This window comes from Carcharhinus amblyrhynchos, chromosome 7 (genome assembly GCF_965287045.1).
Source record: "Carcharhinus amblyrhynchos chromosome 7, sCarAmb.v2.hapA, whole genome shotgun sequence".
NCBI classification, from domain to species: domain Eukaryota; kingdom Metazoa; phylum Chordata; class Chondrichthyes; order Carcharhiniformes; family Carcharhinidae; genus Carcharhinus; species Carcharhinus amblyrhynchos.
Genome location: NC_137330.1, coordinates 69,533,659 through 69,556,015, shown reverse-complemented (window position 1 = coordinate 69,556,015; position 22,357 = coordinate 69,533,659). Strand labels below are relative to the sequence as shown.

Here is a 22,357-nt window from a genome sequence, read left to right as displayed (position 1 = left end):
GATTTCACCTCAGCAATTTTTTAAATAACCCTAGTTTGAATTCCTGTCTGCTGAGTGAGACAGCTAAACAGTTAAAAGTAAGCTGCAAGCAGAAAGCAGCTGTGTCCGTAGGGAAACTACTCCTCTCGAGAGCCAATGACCTTAAGGGTGTCAGAACATCAAGGAAACCAAAAGCCTTAAACAGATAAGCAAATTTCAGTTAACAGTTTGAACTGAATATGGCCTCTTTATCTTGGCATTCGTTAAGCAAAGACCACATGTTTTTGAATTAAGCTTATGTTTGCTATTGCCACAATCTATTGATCATATCTACAGGATCAGGTCACCTATATTTCATGATGATAATGCACTAGGAATTACTATTATCATTTGTTCTTAATTCCCTTTGTATCTGTGGGAAAGGGTCAGTATGTTTATCTGAATTGCTGACATCAGTTTGTATTATTGATAAGAGGATGTTGTGTTGTTTGTACAACTGCAATCTGTATCTGAAGAGGATGAATCATTTATTCACAATGGAATGTATCCTCTGGGACCTAAGGAAATAAGAGATGGATATTTGTCTTAGCACATATGACTCCAGTTACAGAGGGTAAGAGACACCAGATGACCCTCACCCTGAGCCAATGAGAAAGGTCAGTTTGGATTATGTTCTAATAAGGGAATTGGCGACATTCAGGGTTAAGGATAAAAGTTGAAAACTCGAAGCTTTCATTGGCGCAGTTCCACCATTGCTTCCATGGTGTAATTCTTCTGCAACACAGTTCAGTGTCATTTCAGAAATAGAGGAAGAAAGACTTTGGCTGTGCCGTCAGTCTCCAAGGAATCTTAGGCCTTGAGTGTGATGTACGTGTATGTATGTGGTATGTTGGGGCTTGGGGTGTGGATTGCCCTTTACAAGTATGGGTCAGGTGACCCCTAGCCTATTAGCTCCACACAGTGTGGGTGCCTGTTAGACCTGACTGGGAATGAGGGCACACCTTAAATAAACAGCTCCCAGTATTGAAATATTTAAGCCTACCTCGTGATTCTTTTATGCTGCTTAGTCCACAGGAGTGTACATAATATTGAGGGATGAGGAACTATCGTCACTGCTTTTTTGTTATGTGTATATAACATCTCACTGAATAAATTGCATGTGATTCATAAATACCAGCAAGTCATACCTTGTTCGGCACAACTGGGGATTCCATTGGTATAAATTAAGAATTTGGGACATATATATTAATTAAAAGCATTTTATGCCTCAAACTTATGTTGGTATACAGTTTTTGCTAAATGATACTGGAATGTTTAATTTAACATTTTAAAAGACCAGTTTCCCCACTGCAGTCATCGTAAGAATTCAATAATAGAACTGAATTAGGGTTTTTTAAAAACGTTTTTGAAGATCTTCAGGCACTCTCAAGTATTAAACTGCTGGCAGCCAGTTGGTGAAAGAGGAAAGCAGAAGTCAATCTTTACTCAGTTTAGATTTATTCACAAAGTGAAACAGTACAGGTGGGATTTTCCAGCCTCGCTCACCTGAGGCCAACGGATCTTTCCATGGTTCGCCCCCAACCCGTTCCAATTTCACATGACAGGCAGGACAATTTGCCCCTACAAATGTATAGCTCCTAACACTACTCACTAACTCATGAGTCTCTCACTTTGTGTGTTCAAATAATGAATCCCTTCATCTGATTATCCAAACCCTTTATTTATGAAATTAAGACTGATGCCAATCTACATGCCTCAGCTGCACCATAAATGGTATGAGCATTTGTCAGAAACCTTTAAATGCAAGGGACCTGAGAACTGTGCAGGAGTAAGGGCCACAATTGCTGGCTGGGAGCTTTCCTTTCTGCCATGTATATGGTGATGGATATTCCTTACACACTTATGACTGTTTGGCCAAATTCCCACCCAACTCGATTTTCAAGTTTGCTGATGACACCACAGTAGTCAGATCTCAAACAATGATGAGATACAGTACAGGAAAGACACAGGGAATCTGGTGCAATGACAATAATTTCTCCCTCCATGCCAACAAAATGAAGGAGCTTGTCATCAACTTCAGGAAACTCAGTGGAGGACATGCTCCTATCTAATCAATGGGGGTGAAATGGAAACGGTTGAGAGCTTCAAGTTTTTAGGTGTCCCGATCATCTGCAACCTGTCCTGGTCCCCCCCAATGCCGACGCTATAGTTAGGAAAGCCCATCAACACCTCTACTTTCTCAGATGACTAAGGAATTTGGCATGTCCACTACGACGCTCACCAACTTGTATAGATGCATTATAGAAGGCATTCTTTCTGGTTGTGTCACAGCTTGGTATGGCTCCTGCTCTGTCCAAGATGGCCAAAAACTACAAAGGGCCGTGAACAAAGCCCAATCCATCACGCAAACCAGTCACTCATCCATTGAACCTGTCTACACTTCCCTCTGCCTCAGAAAAGCAGTCAGCATAATCAAGGAAACCCACACACGTAGACATTCTCTCTTCCACTATCTTCTATTGGGAAAAAGATACAAAAGTCTGAGGTCACGTATCAACAAACTCAAGAACAGCTTCTTCCCTGTTGCCATCAGAGTTTTGAATGGACCTATCTCGTATTAAGTTGATTTTTCTCAACTTACACCTTAGCTAACTGTAACACCTTATTCTGCATTCTCTTTCCTTGCCTTCTCTATGTACGGTGTGTTTTGTCTATATAGCATGCAAGAAATGATACTTATCACTGTATACTAATACATGTAACAATAATAAATCAAATCAGAAAAAAGGACAAGAGAAAATTTGCGGAAGTGAAGAAAACAGCATTCTCAGAACACCTGAGCGCATCATTCAGCAACAGTGATTTCTGTGTATGTGTGTCAGATTTAATAAACTAGTGATTGATTTCAGAGCTGTAATTATTCAAATAATTTGAGATGGAACTGGTACACCTTGATTGAATTAATAGTTTTGAATGATTAATAAAAAAAGATGTGCTGTCTAAGCAGTTCATCCTTTACTCATCAGGACAGATCGCAAGATTGCCACAGTAGAGGGAATAACAATTTATACAGCATGGTAAGAGGGTGCTGATTGGTTTGCAAGTGGATTCTGATTAGTAGAAGTGTTGTCATGGAGAATGCAGCAGGAACAGTGATCAAAACGGATTTTTATTCGAATTCAAACCAGGCAGGTCGACGCCCATTGGTCAACATTATTACCATGGGAAATGAACCAGGGAATGGCTGTCCCCTAATTTTTATCACTTGAAAAAGGTGCTAAGCGTGGACATGCTCCTTCTATCTAGAAAGGACAGGGCCCTGTGTGTGAATGTGAGACATGCTGCAAGCCCAGTTGATAATCTTACATTTGTTTACAGCGTAATTAACAGAATCAAGATTGTTTAGTGAGTGCTGTCCAAATGCAGAACAATATCTAATGTTGGACTCAATGTTTTGAGTTTTGGAGCATGGGCTAGGGACTATATTGCCCTATTCCCATCCTATTGATATATTTGTCAAGACGCCCCTGAAGAGTCACTATTGTATCCACTTCCACTACCTCCCCTGGCACAAATTCCAGGCACCCACCACCCTCTATGTAAAAACCTTGCCTTGTACACCTTTCTTAAACCTTGCCCTTCGCATCTTAAACTTATGCCCCGAGTAATTGACTCTTCCACCCTGGGAAAAAGCTTCAGACTATCCACTCTGTCCATGCCACTCATAATCTTGTAGACATCTATCAGGCCGCCCCTCAACCTCTGTCATTCCAGTGAAGACAAACTAAGTTTCTCCAACCTCTCCTCATAGCTAATGTCCTCCATACCAGGCAACATCCTAGCAAATCATTTCGGTATCTTCTCAAAACTATATCCCAAGTGCGGCCTAACTAAGATTCTATAAAGCTGCAAAATAACTTGCCAATTTTTAAACACAATGTCCTGGCTAATGGAGGGAAGCATGCCATGTGCCTTCTTGACTATCTTCTCTGCCTGCGTTGCCACTTTCAGTGACCTGTGTACCTGTACACCCAGATCTCTCTGCCTATAAATACTCTTAAGGATTTTGCCATTTACTGTATATTTCCTATCTTTATTAGACCTTCCAAAATCCATTACTTCACATTTGTTTTATTATTGTGGCATGTACTGGGATACAATAAAAAAGTTTCCAGCGCACTATACAGATGAAGCATACTGTTCATAGGATACATAAGGGAGAAGGAAAGGAGAGGGTGCAGAAAATAGCATTATATCATAGCTAGGGTGCAGAGAAATATCAGCTTGATATATGGTGGGTCCATTCAAAAGCCTGATGGCAGCAAGGAAGAAGCTGTTATTGAGTAAGTTGGTACATGAAGAGAATGCTGATTAGTTGGCAAGTATTCTCTGATTGGTGGAGGCATTGCCATGGAGAACAGCCAAACATTGTTTGAATGAACAAGCAAATGGCCACTTTGCAACCAATCAGCACTTTCTTCTTATACAGTATAAAAGTTGAGTTTCTTTTATCATTGGTGTCCTAATGAGTGCAAGATGAAAAGCTTCAACATTATGGGGGAATTTTCCCATCCCACCCACCACAGGAATTGTAGCAGGCGGTGGGGGAGGGCACACGATGCAAAGGCCCGTTATTCTTGGGTGGGATTTTCCGGTTTTGGGTCAAGTGCAGCTGGAAAATCCCATCCCAATGTCTTTTTTCAGCATATGCAAGTTTGTTATGGGTTTTTAAAGATGCAACAAGTGAATAAAGGGAATCTGTGGATGCAATGTATTTGGGTATCTAAATGGCATTTGAAAAGATATCACATAAAACATTACTACATAGGATTGTCAGTTTATCAAAACTTAGAATGGCATTGGCTGATTTGTGAATAATCTTCAAATCTGTCACATAGCAAATACCTTTTCAACATGACATGTTCTGGCCAAAACACAGACCTTGATATTCCCAGAGCTGGAGGACACATAAGTAACAGTTACTTAGGGAGGAGATCAGGAAAATGTATTAGATTCAAGTTCCATCAGGATTCCAGTATATTTCAACTAACCTTTCAAATTCCAAAAAAGGAAGAGCCACAGGAAGATTCTTTGCTTCAACAGCCCTGTGTTAAAGGGGCATACTGGGGTAATTTCCTGGGTCTCATTGACCATTTTTCCTTTTATGGGCTTGACATTCCCACCAGTGATGAGTTTATGTAAATCCTTTGAGGCCTTCCAGATGTCAAAACATGAAGAAATAAATTGACTTCTTCGAGGATTAATTGTCTTCTCTTGCTCGAATATCTCCACTGGGCACCGTGAAATTAAAAGAAGAAAACACTTTGACAGGTTCTGGTCTTAGGAAGACTTTGTTCTGCCTTACAAAGTTAAAATTTATTTATTAGTGTCACAAGTAGGCTTACACTAACACTGTAATGAAGCTACTGTGAAAATCCCCTGTTGGCCACATTCCAGTGTTTGTTTGGGAGAATTTAGGGCGGCCAATGTACCTAACCAGCACGCCTTTCAGACTGTGGGAGGAAAGCAAAGCACCTGGAGGAAACCCATGCAGATACCAGGAGAATATGCGGACTCTGAACAGACAGTGACCTAAGCCAGGAATGGAATCCAGGCTCCTGGCACTGTGAGGTAGCAGTGTTAACCAATGTGCCACTGTGCCACCCGTTGACCTGCTTGTGGCCATTGCTGATGAACCATTGCAGATACCAATTAGTACGTCACGTTCCCAGAATTTGGGATAGGGTCTTTGACCTTGGGCAAGGGCAGCAAGGACTTTCATACTGCCATAAGAATGTGATGTTCGCAATCACCAGGCCATGATCTTCAGTGGAAGTACTGGTCCACTACCTAATTTTAGAACTAATGTTTGTGTCACTTTGCAATGTAATAATGCAGGCTGGATTGTTTGTTGAGTAGGTGATAGTCTACAAAAATTAAGTGACGTTATTTGACACCTTGTAAGAGTTAGGTATTAAGCCAGGTTTGTAGCCAGAAAGCAGATGTTCTTCCATAAATAGAATCACCTTGTGGTAATGGAACTCATTTATAAATGGCATATTGCAATTGATAGCCATATGTCTACTGACAGACAGTACTGCTTCACTTTGTTCTATGGCACATGTTGCAAAAAATAGCTGCCTTTCTCTTCCTTTTGACTGTACGATTCTGTCCCATTTTCTATAGAAGTCAGATTTCTTATTGGCAAATCTTTAGTGTTTATGATAGACAAGAAAATTACTAATCACACAGAGAAATATTAGAGTCAGTCAGCAAAAAATTCTAAATCTGCTTAATGAAACTTGTTGGGCAGGATTTCATGGTGGGCTCTATTGTCCTGCTACTAAAAAAAGCAGTTGTGATACATACTCCTGCTTCAACAGGCTGACCCGCAGCCAGTTAGTGCTTGGAGTGTTAAATGGCTCAGGGTGAGACTTCTGCTGCCATCTGGGAAAGAGGCCCTGCCTCGAGTGGCCAACCAATATGGGAGAAGTGACTACAGCTGGTGGAATACAGTCTCAGAAGAAGAGTCATCAGCCCGAAGATAGGTAAGTTGGGGAACTTTATGCTTGGGCTAGAAGAGAGGAAGCCCGAGGATGGGGTGGAGGGGAGGAGGTGGCTAGGGTGCATAGGCTGAGGGGAGGTGGCAGTTCTGGATGGAGGCACAGGCCACTTGGCATCACTGACTGGAAAAAGGAGCTTATGAAAGAGGTAAACCCCCCTTTTTCCCCCACTGTGATCCAAACAGGTTTATTCAGCAGCTGCCCAGCTGTCACCAACCTCTTCCCCCAGCTGATAATTTGCGGCCAGATAAAAAGTAGCTCTTAAATGTCCAAATGCCCATTAATTGCATGGTCAAGGCCATGGCTGCAGCCCACTAAGTATTAGGCAGTAGAAAAGGTACCCTTGAAAAGCCACCCATAGGGAAGTATTAAATTCTGCCCATAGAGTTCTTTGAAGAAACACTACGACAGATAAAAGAAATCTCTGAATCTGAACTTTCAAAATCTATTTGGGAAGATACCATGTAAGAGCCAATGGGCTCTAAAGTCCAGGATTTTGCTTCAGGGTTGGATGTGCAGGGATGGGGGAGTTCCAAGCCTTGCTCACTTGGCCTTTAAAAATGGCTACCCACAGTTGGGATTTTTGTTCCAATAAGGCTAGGTTGGAAGTCAGGCCCACTGCCCCTGGAATGTGACAGGCTGGGCCGAAGTCCTATGTACTCCTGCACTTTGCTAAATTAACATTAAATCAATCTTATTGTTTTCATCCACATACTCCCCATGTCCCATCTATGCCGCCTCCTACCCACCACTGTTATCTTTGGTCAAGATCCTGGAAACCACTGCCTAACAGCACTATGGATGCACCGATACCACTTGTACTGCAGTAGTTTAAGAAGGTAGCTCAACACCATGTTTTTGAGGGCAATTTGGGTAGGCAATAAATGCTGGTGTAGATAGTGATGCCCACAGCCTGGAAATGGACTTTTAAAATTACAGACCCTTCCCTCACCCTGCTTAGAATCATAGAATTGCCACAGTGCAGAAAAAGTCCATTTGGCCCATCTTTCTGACAGAGCATCTTACCCAGGTCTTTTCCCTGTAAACCCACAAAATTTACCCCACTAATCCGCTAACCGATACATCTTAGGGCACTAAGGGACAATTTAGCATGGCCAGTCAACTTAACCCACATAACTTTAGTCTGTGGGAGGAAACTGGAGCACCTGGAAGAAACACACGGACACATGTGGAGAATATGCAAACTCCACAAGGACAATCGTCCAAGGCTGGAATTGAACCTGGGTCCGTGGCACTGTGAGGTGGCAATGCTAATGACTTTGCCTACCGTGCTGACCTCTTAACCCCTAAAACCCACATCATCATGGTCCTTTATAGCCCTATACTTAGTGTCAACTTAGCCCCCCACCCTCCACTTTTTGCTCTTATCCATTCCATGCCAACTCAATGAATATTCTTTGACAGTGTTGACAGTTCATTGGCTGCTTTGACAGTTCCAGTGAATTTATGCACTTTTAATGCAAATTTTGTTTAATTTTAACAATCCCAAAAGGTGCCGTATCTCTCCCAAAGGGTGCAGTACTTCTCCTAAAGGGGTAGGTATCCTATCATTCCAAATTAATCCATTGAGTTCAGACTTGGTCTAATCTATACACTCTGGGTTTCACACCCCTTGCCTACCAACATGCTACTTAAGTGGAGGCAGCTGTTGATTTAAATGATGGGAAATAGAAAAGTAGAATATCTTTTACAAACTGAGACATTCTTGTGAAATGTTGAAATTCAGAGGGACCTGGTGTCCTTGTACACAAATGATGGAAAGTGAACTTGCAGGTATAGTGAGCATCAAGGAAACCAAACCATTTGTTAGTCTTCATTGCAAAGGAATTGTACAAAATGTTGATCTTCTGACAGAGTGTAGGTGAAGTAGGATACCAGAAGATAAGGTGAGAGTGACTGCCCTTGACATCAGACAATTATGGCATCAAGAAGCCTTGGAAAAACTGGAGTCAATGGGAATTAGAGGCAAAAATCACTTGTTGCAGTATTAACTGACACAAAGGAAGATGGTCATTATTGTTGGAGGTCGGTCATCTCAGCTTTAGGGTGATGCCCTAGGCCCAACCATCTTCGGCTGCTTCATGAATAAATCTTCCTTCCATCATAAGGTCAGAAGTTGGAATGTTCACCACTGATTGCACAATGTTCAGCACATTTGTAACTGTTCAGATATTGAAGCAGTCCGTGTTCAAATGCAACAAGACTTGACAATAAATATTCAGAGTTGGGCTAACAAGTGGCAAGTAACATTTGTGTCACACCAGAGTCAGGCAATGACCATCTCCAACAAGTGGGAATCTAGCCATTGCCCCTTGACATTCAATGGTTTCACAATCGCTGGATCCCTCACTATCAACAATCAGCCATTGATTAGAAACTGAACTAACCACATAAATATCACATCTATAAGAGCAGGTCAGAGGCTAGGAATCCTGCGGCAAGTAACTCACCCTGATCCCCAAAGTCTGTCCACAATCTACAAGGAACAAGTCTGGTGTGTGATGGAATACCCTCCACTTGCATGAATGAGTGTAACTCCAACAACACACAAGAAGCTTGACACCATCCAAGATGAAGCAGCTTGATTGACTGGCACCCGAACCACAAACATTCACTCCCTCCACCACTGACAAAAAGCGGCAGCTAGGTGTACTGTAGGAACTCACCAACCATCCCCTGACAGCACCTTCCAAACCCACTGCCATTACCATCCAAAAGGCCAAGGGTAGCAGACACACGGGAACACCACTACCTGGAGGTTTCCCTCTAAGCCACTCACCATCCTCTCTTGGAAATATATCACTACTCCTTCACCACTGCTGCAACTCCCTCCCGAACAGCACTGTGTGTGTATCTACACCAAATGGATTGCAGCGGTTTAAGAAGGCAACTCAACACCTCATTCTCAAGAGCGAAAAGAGATGAGCAATAAATTTAGGCCTAGCCAGCAAAGTTGCCATCCCTTAAATGAATTTTTAAAAAATCTTTACTTTGTTTTAGATATATTCATAGAGCAAAACAATACCAATACATTGTTTCTCACTGTACTCTCACATGTCTCAATGTGCTATTTGTGTTCAAGAAATCAGTAATCATTGCCCTCCACAGATACAATTTGCCTTAATTTAAAAGAATAACACAAGCATAACACCATTATTGCAATGATATTGGGCCTTTGTACTGCGGCGTATTATATACCATTTTGGTCTCCTTACATGGAAGACCATACTTATCCTCATGCAATAACAATGTGTCAGTTCTGTTTTGTCCAGATCACTTCCATCCCAAAGACAATTTTTAAAAATGGTAAAAAAGTTGATCAGCTGCACCACCAATATCTCCTATCCACATCCTCCCCATAATAGTGGCTATCCAAATAATGATTGTAATACCAGGCAAGCCTTTTTAGGCATTGTTATTGCCCCAAGACAATTTCCATGATGCAATATGCCCAGACACAATGTCAGGAAAGCCAATCCTTTACAGAAACTAACTACTCTTGAAGTTAGATGTGGCATGAGAAAGAGAAATTGTCTGCAACATTTCAAAAAAACTATTTATTTTCTTTTTTAACAAAAGGTGCCAGACATAATTTATTTTTGTACAGAAAGCTGCAATTACAATTAGTGCTGGAAATCTGTTTCATAATGACAAGCACATTAGATTGAAGAATAAAATTGCATGCATTTGACACATGAAAGGAGAAAAGTATCAGATACATGTGTGTACATTTTTATGACTGATATGCTTTTACTTATATTGAAATGGCTAAAAGTTTGAAATGACAAACCCTTTAAATGTATAAAAGACCTGGTGCTGCACTGCCCGCGCCTGATCTCGACCTTGACTCATTTAAAAATCTGGCCCTCCATTTCCAAAGGGCACTGAATTGAAAGCCACTTCAATTGAAATGATTTTAAAATGTTGCTTCTTAACATAGGTCACCCTTTCCTGGAGATGCACAATTCTTCAGATGTGAGACAGCTAAACTCTTCAAGTGAGGACTTTCTGCCCCATGACACTAAAGACACATACAGAAGCAGACAGTAATCCTCCTGATGTTTCAGCTCCATTACCAGATGAGGTTCCAAGCACTTAGTGTACCACATGCATTACTGAAACATCAAGCTGATACATACCACATATTTGTGTCGGCACTGCCACTTTGGCCAGGATAAATGCACTATGTGGGGTCCTGCTGTGTATCAGCTGGTTGCAAAGTTTGCCTTAATAATAATACCCACTGCACTTGAAAATAATTGCATACGAAACACAGAGAAATGTTTCTGACAGATGTATACCTTTCTCGTCGCTCCAATCCTCGGTGTTGCTATATTCTGAGTGTTTTGTGCTAAGAAAAGCAAAGAGAATTGAATGACTCAGGTACTAAACACAGGAAGAGCTGATCTGGATGATTAAGATTATTTTTTGTCCCCTCCATCTGTGCTGCTTTGCAAGTATAATATTTTGTTCTCAAATCAGCACAACTTTCTGTTCAAATTACGCCATCATTATTCTGCTTTCAACATCTCATTATGAAGTTGTTAATTCCAGAACATAATCATTCATATTAGGTGTAAGTGATGCATGTCTGTGCACACAGTAAACACATGAGACAGAATCACACAAAAGCTTCACATTGGTGAGAGGAAAGGACAAAAGGACAAGCTGAACATTAAAAAACATCAAACATTAAAAAGAATCAAACTGTCTATATAAAGCATAGACCTTTTGAACAGAACAAATTGAGATTTTTCTCTTGAATACTGCTTTCATATTATGATAGTTCTAAAATGCATTAAGGAACAAATTCCTCTGTGCATTTGCTACATGTAATTAAATTGTAAACTCATTGGCATGCATTTTCAATAGGCATCCATGTGTAAAACTGACATTGCAGAACAACCATCCTTGACAAAACATTTCCAATTTCAATCACACTAAATTGAGTCATGAGAAAGTATTTATCAACAATGATAACATAAAGGCATGGAATGAAGATCAAGAGTGCCAAAGTGCTTGGATATATAATGTTTCACACAGATGCTGAGAAAATTTTAACTTAACTTTCTCAGATTAGCCAATAATTTTAATAAAGAGTGGGTCAGATATTTGGTGAGTAAATGGGTTGAGGGTATTGGGCAGGGAATGCTGTGTTCTACTTTTGAAATCAACCAGACAAAATGACCACTTCTGGTCCTGCTCATTCTATCCATGCATAACATGTCTTTTCTATCAAACCAAAATAACTATCAGAAAAGGCAAATCCTGATTGCAGCCAAATTGCACCATTGGCTACCCATTTTCACATTCATTGTGTTAACGTTGGAATCGCCAATGTGGGAAAATTCTTGCTGATGCATTGTTCACTGTGATTGTTTGGCTTAGTGCTGCTTTGTGTATAAAAGTACACCTGAATGGCTGTAAGTGGCATAAGCTGAGCAGTCCCAAAATGTTGTTGGGGGTATTAAAGTCAACTATTGGAGTTCAACCAAATAAAGACATTCAGATAAGTAATTTTGTTAAAATTTATGGCCTTTGTATATCAAATTCTCATTGGAGGTCAAAATTGGCCAAACCATTTTCCCAAAGTAACATTTTTCACAGAGTTACTAGAGAAGAACCACAATTAACTTTGAGTCATTTTGGTCTTGCTTTGGTTGGATTCCAAAATGAAGTGGATTTCCAGACTGTGTAAAATGGAAAAAAAAAACAAGAACATCTAAAGAGGTCCCTTACCTTGCAATAACAATATCTTTCTTCCTTAGTAAACTCTCCTTCATTTTCAGTTGGGAGTTCTTCTCACTTGCATCCTGGCTTAACCGGGTTGGGTAGACCATTGAAACCTGCAATGGTGACTTATTGAGCATCTATGGAGGAACGTTGAGAAAAAAACATGAAGATCATGGGATAATTTTTCCTTTATATAACAGAGTTACATAAAGGGTTATTGTGTACAACTTAAAATATTTAAAGTTAATTTTCTTTCAGAAATCATCAGGAAATTATTGTTTATCAATCTGTAATCTGCAGACACAATTATTAATATTCTGTATGGATTTCTCGACTTCATAGAGACTGGGTTGGGGGAGGATAACCACAAAAATAATGGGGAGCAACATCACGACTGTCTGCGCGCTGTCACCTCCAGGCAACTTATCTGAGATTGACCGAGACCAGGAAAGCTTACTGCTGCTCCACACTGGCAGACAACCAATTCGGAGAAAGGAAGCACCACTTAAGGACCATATTGTGATAGTCTTTTCCTGTTGTCAGGCTGCCTTCCACAGTGTGCAGAGGCTGCTAGCTAATTGGAGGCAGCCTCCAAATAGCAAGCCTGGAAGTGGAGGGCCCATGCCCCCATGATGGGTCTGCAGGCACCCAAGGCCCAAACTTTGTCCATCACTATTACTACAGTTGGCCCTACCAGCTTCAGGCCTGTTTATTTGAGGAATTCACAGCAGGCAACCGAGGACACCTCCATGCTGAGGTGTTTTGCACCTTCCTACTTTGACAGTGCCCACTTCTTCCTGTGGGGTTATCAGCCTGATAGCTCTACAGGCCTTCTGAATGGGTTACTAGCCTCAGGAATTCACCTATCATCCTTAACAGGAAGGCTGTGCTAGAGGACACATCAACAACATTGATGGGCTCAATTCCCAGTAGGGGCCTGAGGTTGGGGTGGGGGAGCTGATTTCCACCAGAAAATTCAGATAATAATTTTGTAAGGTAATAACATTCTCCTCAATTAACTTGGTTTATTCCCAACATTGTCAACTTTTTTAAAGATGTGCCACTTCTGCCCATACTTAGTAAGGCTGCTTCAAATTCACAAGTCAGCCACTTTTGTTCAATCTTTATTTCATAATTGCATTTGAATGTTTGACTACTCCCCTTCATGTTCCCTATGCTTGTCTCTCTCCAGCCTCTTTGTAAATTATTTCACCATTCCCCTTCCCCTCAGCTCCTCTGTATACCATAACATCTGCATCACTCCATCTTTTTCTCCTACCTCTATCTCTTCCCCAATCCCCCTCTTCCTCCTCCCTAACCTCTTTCAAGGTTTTGTGGTATATATGCTTCAAAGAGACATGCAGTATTACTTTTAAATTGCTGAATATAAAGCTAGGTGGGGATATAATTTGTGAGGAAGGCCCAAAAACATTTTTAAAAGATATAATTAGGTTGTGAGTGGTCAACAAGGTGGCAGATGGAGTATAATGAGCTGCACGGTAGCACAGTGGTTAGCACTGCTGCTTCACAGCTCCAGGGTCCTGGGTTCGATTCCCGGCTTGGGTCACTGCCTGTGTGGAGTTTGCACATTCTCCTTGTGTCTGCGTGGGTTTCCTCCGGGTACTCCGGTTTCCTCCCACAGTCCAAAGATGTATGGGTTAGGTTGATTGGCCATATTAAGGAATTGCCCCTTAGTGTCCAGGGATGTGTAGGTTAGAGAGATTAGTGGGTATAATATGTAGGGATATGGGGGTAGGGCCTGGGTGGGATTGTGTTCAGTGCAGACTTGATGGGCTGAAGGGCCTCTTTCTGCACTGTAGGGTTCTATGATAATAGGGGTGAAGATTGTGAGGCTATTCACTTTTTAACTTGTATTATTTCATGGGCATAAAGACCAGCAATTATTGTCCAATCCTAATTGTCCTTGAACTGAGTGGCTTGTTGGCCATTTCAGAGTCAAATCACATTGTTATAGGTCTGGAGTCACATTTCACCAGACCAGGTAAGGAAGGCAGATTTCCTTCCCTACAGGATATTGGTGAACCAGATGTTTCTTTTACAACAATCAACAATGGTTTCACAGTCACCATTACTGAAACGTTTTCATTTCCAGATTATTAATTAAATTTAAATTCCACCAGCTGGAATTTGAACCCTTGTACCCAGAACATCAGCCTGGGCCTATGAATTACAAGTCCAGTGACATTGCCATTACACCACTTCTGCTTCCCCTTTGCTAATAAAAAGATAGCAAAGCTGAGTATTTTTAAAAGGCATAAAAGTTATATACATGATGATGTTCAGAAGGGCTGTTCATCGCCTTGTGACCACAGAGAGACAAAGTTGCAAAATGTCCAAACAATGCTGCTACTGTGGTGGTGCTTACTCATACTGAATAGAGTGCTCGGCTACTGGTTAAAAAGTACAAAGCCTGTACAAAATCCAATCATTTTGCTTGTGCTTGTTGCTCATTGGCAAAATTAACTACAAGGACAAATACCAACAGAATGATGTCTTGTATGCGTACCATAGCTAAAAGGCAAGTGAATGTAGCCAAAGTTTAGACAGGTGAGCCAGAACATACTTTTGTGCTCCCTTTCAAATGCAGCATCCAGCCGTGTGTGACAGTAATCATTGGCTACTGCAAGTTCTCAGATGGATACAGCAACATCTGCCAGTGCCATGGGAAACAAAATGCTCAAGAAACTTCAGGATTGCTGCATTCTCCATGAAGTAGGGAAAACAAACATTTTTCCTTACAACAATGTCAAACTACTGAAATTTCTCAGATGTTTTGAAACGCCAGTCCCATTTAAAGACACCAGAACTAAGGCTATACTTTATAGCATATCTGGAGAATGTGAAGCACTTTACAGTTTTCACACATGATTGCTGTCACATATGTGATTCCTAAGCATATGAACAACATCCCTGAATTGTATGCTGAGAACTTCACTGGTATGGGCAAACTGAAAGGTGTTACGTGCAAGTTGCATATAAATCCTAATGTACTCCCAGTCATGCATCAATGACATTAAATATCATTTCATGGCAGGAAGGAGATTGAGATGAAACTTCAGCAACTACTTGACCTTGACATCATTGAGAAAGTTGGGGGTCAACCCACCCCTTTGGTTTCACCCATGTAAGTCATCAAGAAACCGAAATGCGAGAACCAGATTAAAATTTGTCTTGATGTACACCAAACCAGGTCACACAACAACAAAGACACTTGACACCGACATGATGGGGAAAGTGCATGGTGCTAAACTTGGCATCAATGCAGGATACAGTCAAATCAAGCTTGAAGAATTGAGGCTCTTACAGTATTCTGCTCTTAAATCGGACTTTTTCATTATAAGAGGTTCAACTTTAGAATAATTTGGGGAGCTGAGATATTTCAACACATGATCCAGCCTACACTTCAAGGACTTGAAGGCACAGTGAACATCAGTGATGACATTCTCACTAAATATATTTAAGGCTGACATACACTTTTGGTCTCTTAGGAATCAAGGGAAAGAGCATGAGAGTGGTATTTATCAAGGTCAGCCATGATCATGTTGATTGGTGGATTAGGCCCAAGGAGCCCTAAAGTCTACCCATGCTCCTATTATTTATATAAGTTGGATGGTAAGCTGGAGTCCTGATACGATTGGAAACTGAAAAACAAGCCTGGGCATTCCAAAGGAATGCCAATGAACCAAAAGAAAAAAAAATTCAAAATTTTCAGTTGTCACTCAAACTCCTCCAGCAATGGGTGGAAATCTTCACCCTCAACGATAAGCTTCATGGAAAGCCACTCTGCAAATGCCAAATTCCCAACCTCTACCTTGCTCTTCTAGCTACAGTATTCATATTGTTTTGTCCTGTTAAGCTTCCAGTTAATCACTGCCTCAAGGATATCAATGGTGGAGATTAGATGACGATGATGTAATTGAATATTATAATGGTTAGATTCTCTCCTGTTGGAGATAGTTATTTTCTGAAACTTGTGTGACACAAATGTTGCTTGCAACTTACCAGTCCAGGTCTTGAATGTTGTCCTAATCTTGCTGCATGTGAGCATGGGCTGTTTCATTATCTGCAGAATTGTATATTACATTGAACACTGTGCAATCATCAGCGAACATCTCCATGTCTGACCTTATGATGAAGGGATGGTCATTGATAAAACAGTTGAAATGGTTTGGCCCAGGACACTGCTATCAAGAACTCCTGAAGCAACATCCCTCCAGAAACCATGACCATCTTCCTTTGTGCTAGATATCTTAAGTCAATGGAGTGTTTTCCCCTTGATCCCCATTGCTTTCAGTTTCTTTTGGGGTTGCTTGATGGCACCCTCTGATCAAATATTGCCTTGATGTCAGTGGTGATCACTCTCACCTCACCACTGAAGTTTAATTATTTTTTCCATGTTTAAATCAAGGCTATAATGAGGTCTGCAACATTGTGATTCCAGTAGAACGCAAGCTTGGCAATGAACAGATTATGAGTGAAAAAGTGTACTTCGATATTGGTTTCAATGATATCTTCCATTGCTTTGCTAATAATTGTAAGCAGATTGGTATAGTGATAATTTGGACTTGTCCTTTTTTTTATAGCAGGCTGTATCTAGACAATTTTTCACATCGTGTGTAGATGCCTGTTTTGTAGATGTACCACTTGGCTAGAGCCAAGTCTCGTTCTGGATCACAAGTCCTTGGGACTATAGCTGGAATCTTGTCAGAACCCATCGCCTTTGCTATGTTCAGTGTGCTGAGCTGTTTCTTGATATCACGTGTTGTGAATCAAATCAATTGAAGACTGGCATCCATGCTGGTGGAGACCTCAGGAGAAGGTTGACATATCACTTACTCAGCATTTCAGGTTGAAGACATTGCAAATGCTTCAGCTATGTCATTTCAGGACCTCAGAATCTGGTTCAATACATTTTGGTTGGTTTGCCTACCTTGATACCGAAATCCAAACCTGTTTCGACCATCTGTGGGACAGCTCTCGCCTCCCCTATCAAAACTTCAGCTGTTAATCAGCGTATGCACTGTTCTCTTTTTCCCCAATCATGGGGCTAGGTGATAAGAGAAAAAAATTCAGCAGGGAATCAAAGAAAGGAAAATAAAAATCACAATACCATTTTTCTTTACGGACGTTTTTGTTTTTGGAAGTAATCAAAAGATAAATTTTTTCTCTTGAAATGAATTACCCATCAAACATATTTGATTCACTGGAAAATGTGTCGCAAAATGCTCAAACATATTGTACAGTAATGGCATTTCACCGTAGAAGCTAAAAGTGATCTGCAGTACTTCAGAGAAGTTTCAGTTTCTCACACTGCGGAATGACATCATATCGGTTATTTTGGAACATGGTCTTAAATGAAAGTTTTAAATCGATAAAAAAAATCAAAACAATCCCAAAAGAGCAATGGGTCAAATAATTTCAGCCACGAATGGAAACATCTGCTGCTGTCATCTCCCCAGTTTTGTTGTGCATTAACCTCTGTGCTGGGTGATCCAATATGCTGAATCCATTTTCCAGCAGGCCTTGTGTTTGACTTTTAGAAATTGGCATTTCTCCAGTATGTGGTAAAGGATACCAGCCACGGGGGAAACAAAAATAAAGCTTTCTGATGTTTTGGCTGTCATACAAAAATGAGGCCCAGGCTGGATGCCATCCTTTGAGGAACAAAGTATAAAGCCCAAGCTTCAGTGTCCATATAAAATTAAGCATGTATTCAAATTAAGTAGCATAAATGAAGAAGATGCTACTGGCAGTTTAAAGAAACTCAGGGGCAATTTTAACCTCATCCATCTATTAAAAATCAGACAGGTGGGCATTTAAAATTGCCGATGAGCCTTAGAAGTGGCACGCCTGATGTCTCAGCTGAGGGTGACTGGACACACAGCAGCTATTGTTAGTACATTCTGGAACTCTAGTAAAAGTGCCTAACTAGAAATGTAGGTACCTAGTTTTAAGTGCAATGTAAGCCAAGTCAAGGATGAACAAAGGTCAGGCAATGGGGAATTTGGGTTCAAATCACACTATGGCAGCTGGTCGAATTTAAACTCACTGAACAAAGCTGAAATTATTAAGCAAGTCTCAGCAATGTTGACATGACAACCAGCCCACTTGGTTCAATAATGTCCTCTGAAGAGGGAAATCAGCCGTCTTTACCTGGTCCGTCTCCATGTGACTCCAACCTACATATAACCCCAGGCATACAGCAATGTAGTTGATTCTTGACTGCCCTCTGATATATAAGTCACTCAATTCAAGAGCAATAAGAATGGGCCTTGCCAGTGATCCCATGAAAGAATAAAAAACCAAAAATGTGGAGAAGCTAATGCCCTGCAGTTGCCACACAGTTGCAGCTTAATGCTTGCCATAGATGTATCAGAAGGAGTTATAAATTGATAATCAATCTGTTTGGCTATATTATGAATAGTTATCAAGTTCCAGTGTGGGACTCAGAGGTTGGTTAGAAGACAGCATAAGTAGGCACCGATTTAAATTAGCATTAAAATAACTTGTATGCAAGAATACAAATAGTATTGTTCTTTTAAAACAAAACACTGATGCATGTTCAGATAGATAGTACAGAACTTGAGCATTGCTGAAAAAAGAGACATGCTGTGAAAGCTTTTCATCTTGTATTCATCAGGACAGACACAAGAGTACCAAATTTTCAAGGCAGCAATAATTTACACAGTATGAGAAAAGTGCATTGATTGGTCAAAATGTTGCAATGGACAAAGTACCAGGGAACTGTCCCCACATTTTATTTTATTTTAAAAAGGCACAATGCTTGGACATGTTCTCTTTGCTTGCAGAGGACAGTTCCATGTGTCCTAGGGAGCAGGGGAATTACCCGTTGGAAGTTCAATCTTTCCTGACAATTCCACAGAGGTTTGCACATCAAGACTTCCACAGGAACCAGATGCATATCTTCCATTGTACATTTGGGGCCCGATTTTACCATTTTGATTCTGAGAGCTGAATCGGGGCCCAATCAGATCTGATTTGGAAAACTGCTCTCAGGCGCCCCCAAATGCACATCTTAGCCTGAAAAAAGAATCGCAACTCCAAATTGTACTTTGGGCAGGGCTTACCGCAAACAAAACCCTGTAGCTCCAATTGGAGCTATGAACTGCGCCTGCGCAGTGAAAATAAAATTTGAAAAATGCACCTCTATCACATTGCTCCCGGGCCACAAAAAGCAGACAAAGCAGCCCGGGAGCGAAAAGCGGAAGTGATGACGACAACAGACATAGCCCCACACCCACAACATAACCGTCCCCCTTATCCACTAAAACTGATCATGACCTTTTGCCTCTCTGCCCCCCACTGATTGCAGAATGGCAGCAGTCTCCCCTCCCCCCAACTCCCCACCAGAGCTCCATCTGGCCTCCCTCCTCCCCCCTCCATCAGAGAATGATCAGGTCTCCGTCCTCTCCCTGCCCACCAGAGATACATCTGACCCGCCTCCCTCCCCCCTCACCAGGGAATGATCTGACCCGCCTCCCTTTCCCTCCCCTGTCTGAGTCAGAGCTGTTGGAAGCTCTGAGTTTACCTCTTCAGAAGCTGGAGTGCCCGAAACAGACCTTTGCCAAGCATGTCTGTTTCGTGCCGAATCTGGATGGGCAAATGCAATGGTAAAGGGAGAAATGCAGGTAAAGTTGGGCAGGCAGCCCATTAATTCAATTTAAGATCAAACAAATGCATTTAAATTGCTGTTGCGCCTGTTTCGGGCATGGTTCAGATTGTGGCCATTTTCGGCCCTTGATAAAGTGGGCATTTGCGCGAGCACGGATCGTGCTAATTGCCTCATGCCTGACTTTACCAAGTTTTCGCACCCAAAAACTGGCACGATGCATTGATAAAATTGGGCCCTTGGTCTCCAACAGTCTGAAGGGCTGATTTGACCCACAATTTTCTGAGCTTTACAAGCAGAGGCTGTGGTTGAGTATGGTCAGTACTCTATCTAATGTCAACAACTGAAGGGATGTGTGGACCATATCAAACAACATGTACCTTTGGCTGCTCACAACAGACAGAGTACTGACCATGCACAACCAGCCTGTGCTTGCAAAACTTGGAATATAATGTGTAAAATTAGATATAATTCTGCAATTGGACAACACTTTCTGAACAATCGCACGTGCACCAAGAATTACACTGACAACCAATTTAAGATTATCAATCAGGCTCACAGTGGACTCACTGCTCAGTTATGCTTGCTGGAAGCTACATATATTCATATGCAGGGAACTGATCTCTGCAGGCAAAAGGACCATGTCCAGGCATTGCACCTTTCACAAATTAAACAAATATGACAATTGGTTACGAGCGCAGTCTCAGCGGCAATGCCTGAATCAACCAGTCAACTTGCAAACTAATCAACTCCCTTTTCTCATGCAGTATAAATAATTTCTCCTTTTGAATTTACATTCTTGCTTCTAGCCTGATGACTACAAGACAAAAACCTTTGACAGCATGCTTCTCTTAACATGCAATACTCAAGGTCTGTGCTGCCAAGCCACTAGCATCAACTTGCAAATAAAGTCATTGCTTTGGTTCAAAAATACATAAGTTCCAAGAGCAGCTGGAGGATTTGCCCCTTAAACTCACCTGGAGTTTTGTCCCTAGGGTCTGCAGATGGGTTGCCAAGCCACAACCGGCTGAAGAGGGGCAAATGCTCTGATTTCGGTACAAAGGATCACTGTATTTCATGCCATGATCTGAAACTACTATCTCATATTAATTGAATGGGAGCATTGAGCTGAAATAATCAACAACAGAAAGTGGTAGCTGATTGCTGGTCTTCACAAGGGAGTACCCATGTTAGGAGAGTAAAATTACATCCTTACGTCTTACTGTCAACATTAGCTTCTAGTTCAACCTTATACCGTAGCAATATTCCTGGGAATGGGGTTGGGGATGGAGGAAAGTTGGCAACTGGCTGACAAGTGTGTCACAGAGCCATAAAGAGAGCACTTTTGATTCCTCACAAGCACTAATATATTAAATATAATATTTAAAAAATACAATTTTTGCTGCCAACTGCTAGCTAGATCTAGGTTAAAAACAGAAAAGCGTGAGCATAAGCACGTCTGGCAGACATTCTGCTCAATTTATCAATTCTGATAACTCTCCCATCCCCTGCCTATATTCAACTGACCTGAAGTCAGTTTTAGGAAGCTGCCGAGGATACCTAAATATTACCCATCCCAAAAAAAGAGAATTGCCTTTTACAGTTTTTGGAATTGAAAGAGCACACCAATAAATTAGGGAATTGCAGGAGTGCCGTTAAACATCATAGCATTTGTTTGAGTAAGTGTTAATCTTAAGCCAAAATAGCACACAAGTACATCACGTAAACAAAACTCTGATAAACATTACTGGTTGCCTGGCAGTACCAAGTCCACAAACCATTACACTCAAGACTATTATTGCCTTGCTGAAAGTTTTTATTTTACTTTTTCTGTAATGTATCACAGTGAAACTGGAAAGTTGTATTAATACTGCAGCAATGGGCACCAAAGGAATAGCTGAAAATAGCAGTGCAAGACAGAGCTGAGGAATTGGGGAAGAATTCCACATCTTTCATTGATTTCAAGCCAAGAAACAGGAAAGCTGTGGTGCCATTAAGTCTCTGATGTTAAACACACTGCATTGTGTAGATAGAAACTGAGGCATCCCTCCATAACATTTCTTGACTCTTCATCTGCCTTGGCTCATCTGCTGCTCAAACCTTCATCCGTGTCTCTTGGCTTGTCAATTCCAATGAACTCCTGGCCAACCTCCATATGTTCTATACTCTGCAAACTTGAAATCATTCAAAACTCTGCTGCCTTCATCCTAACTTGACCGAGTTCCAGTCAAATTATCGACTCTATGCTTGTTGACCTACATTCGTTTCCAGTTCAGCAATGTCTTGATTTTAAAATTTTCATTCAATCCATAGCCGTGCTCATCCCTATCTATCTAATTGCCTACAGTATTAGAAGGCTCTGAGATATATGATACAGATCTGGAAACCACAAAACTTTGTGTAAATAAAT

General features: G+C 41.2%; 1 protein-coding gene across 1 annotated transcript in view; it reads right to left on the bottom strand.

Annotated features, from left to right (window-relative positions):
* cep85l (centrosomal protein 85L) overlaps positions 1-22,357 on the bottom strand; it is a 213,312-nt gene that overhangs the window by 47,797 nt on the left and 143,158 nt on the right. Inside the window, exon 4 of the mRNA XM_080192557.1 lies at positions 12,303-12,433. Coding sequence (XP_080048683.1) covers positions 12,303-12,433 — 131 coding nt within the window. The remainder of the gene's footprint in view (positions 1-12,302; positions 12,434-22,357) is intronic.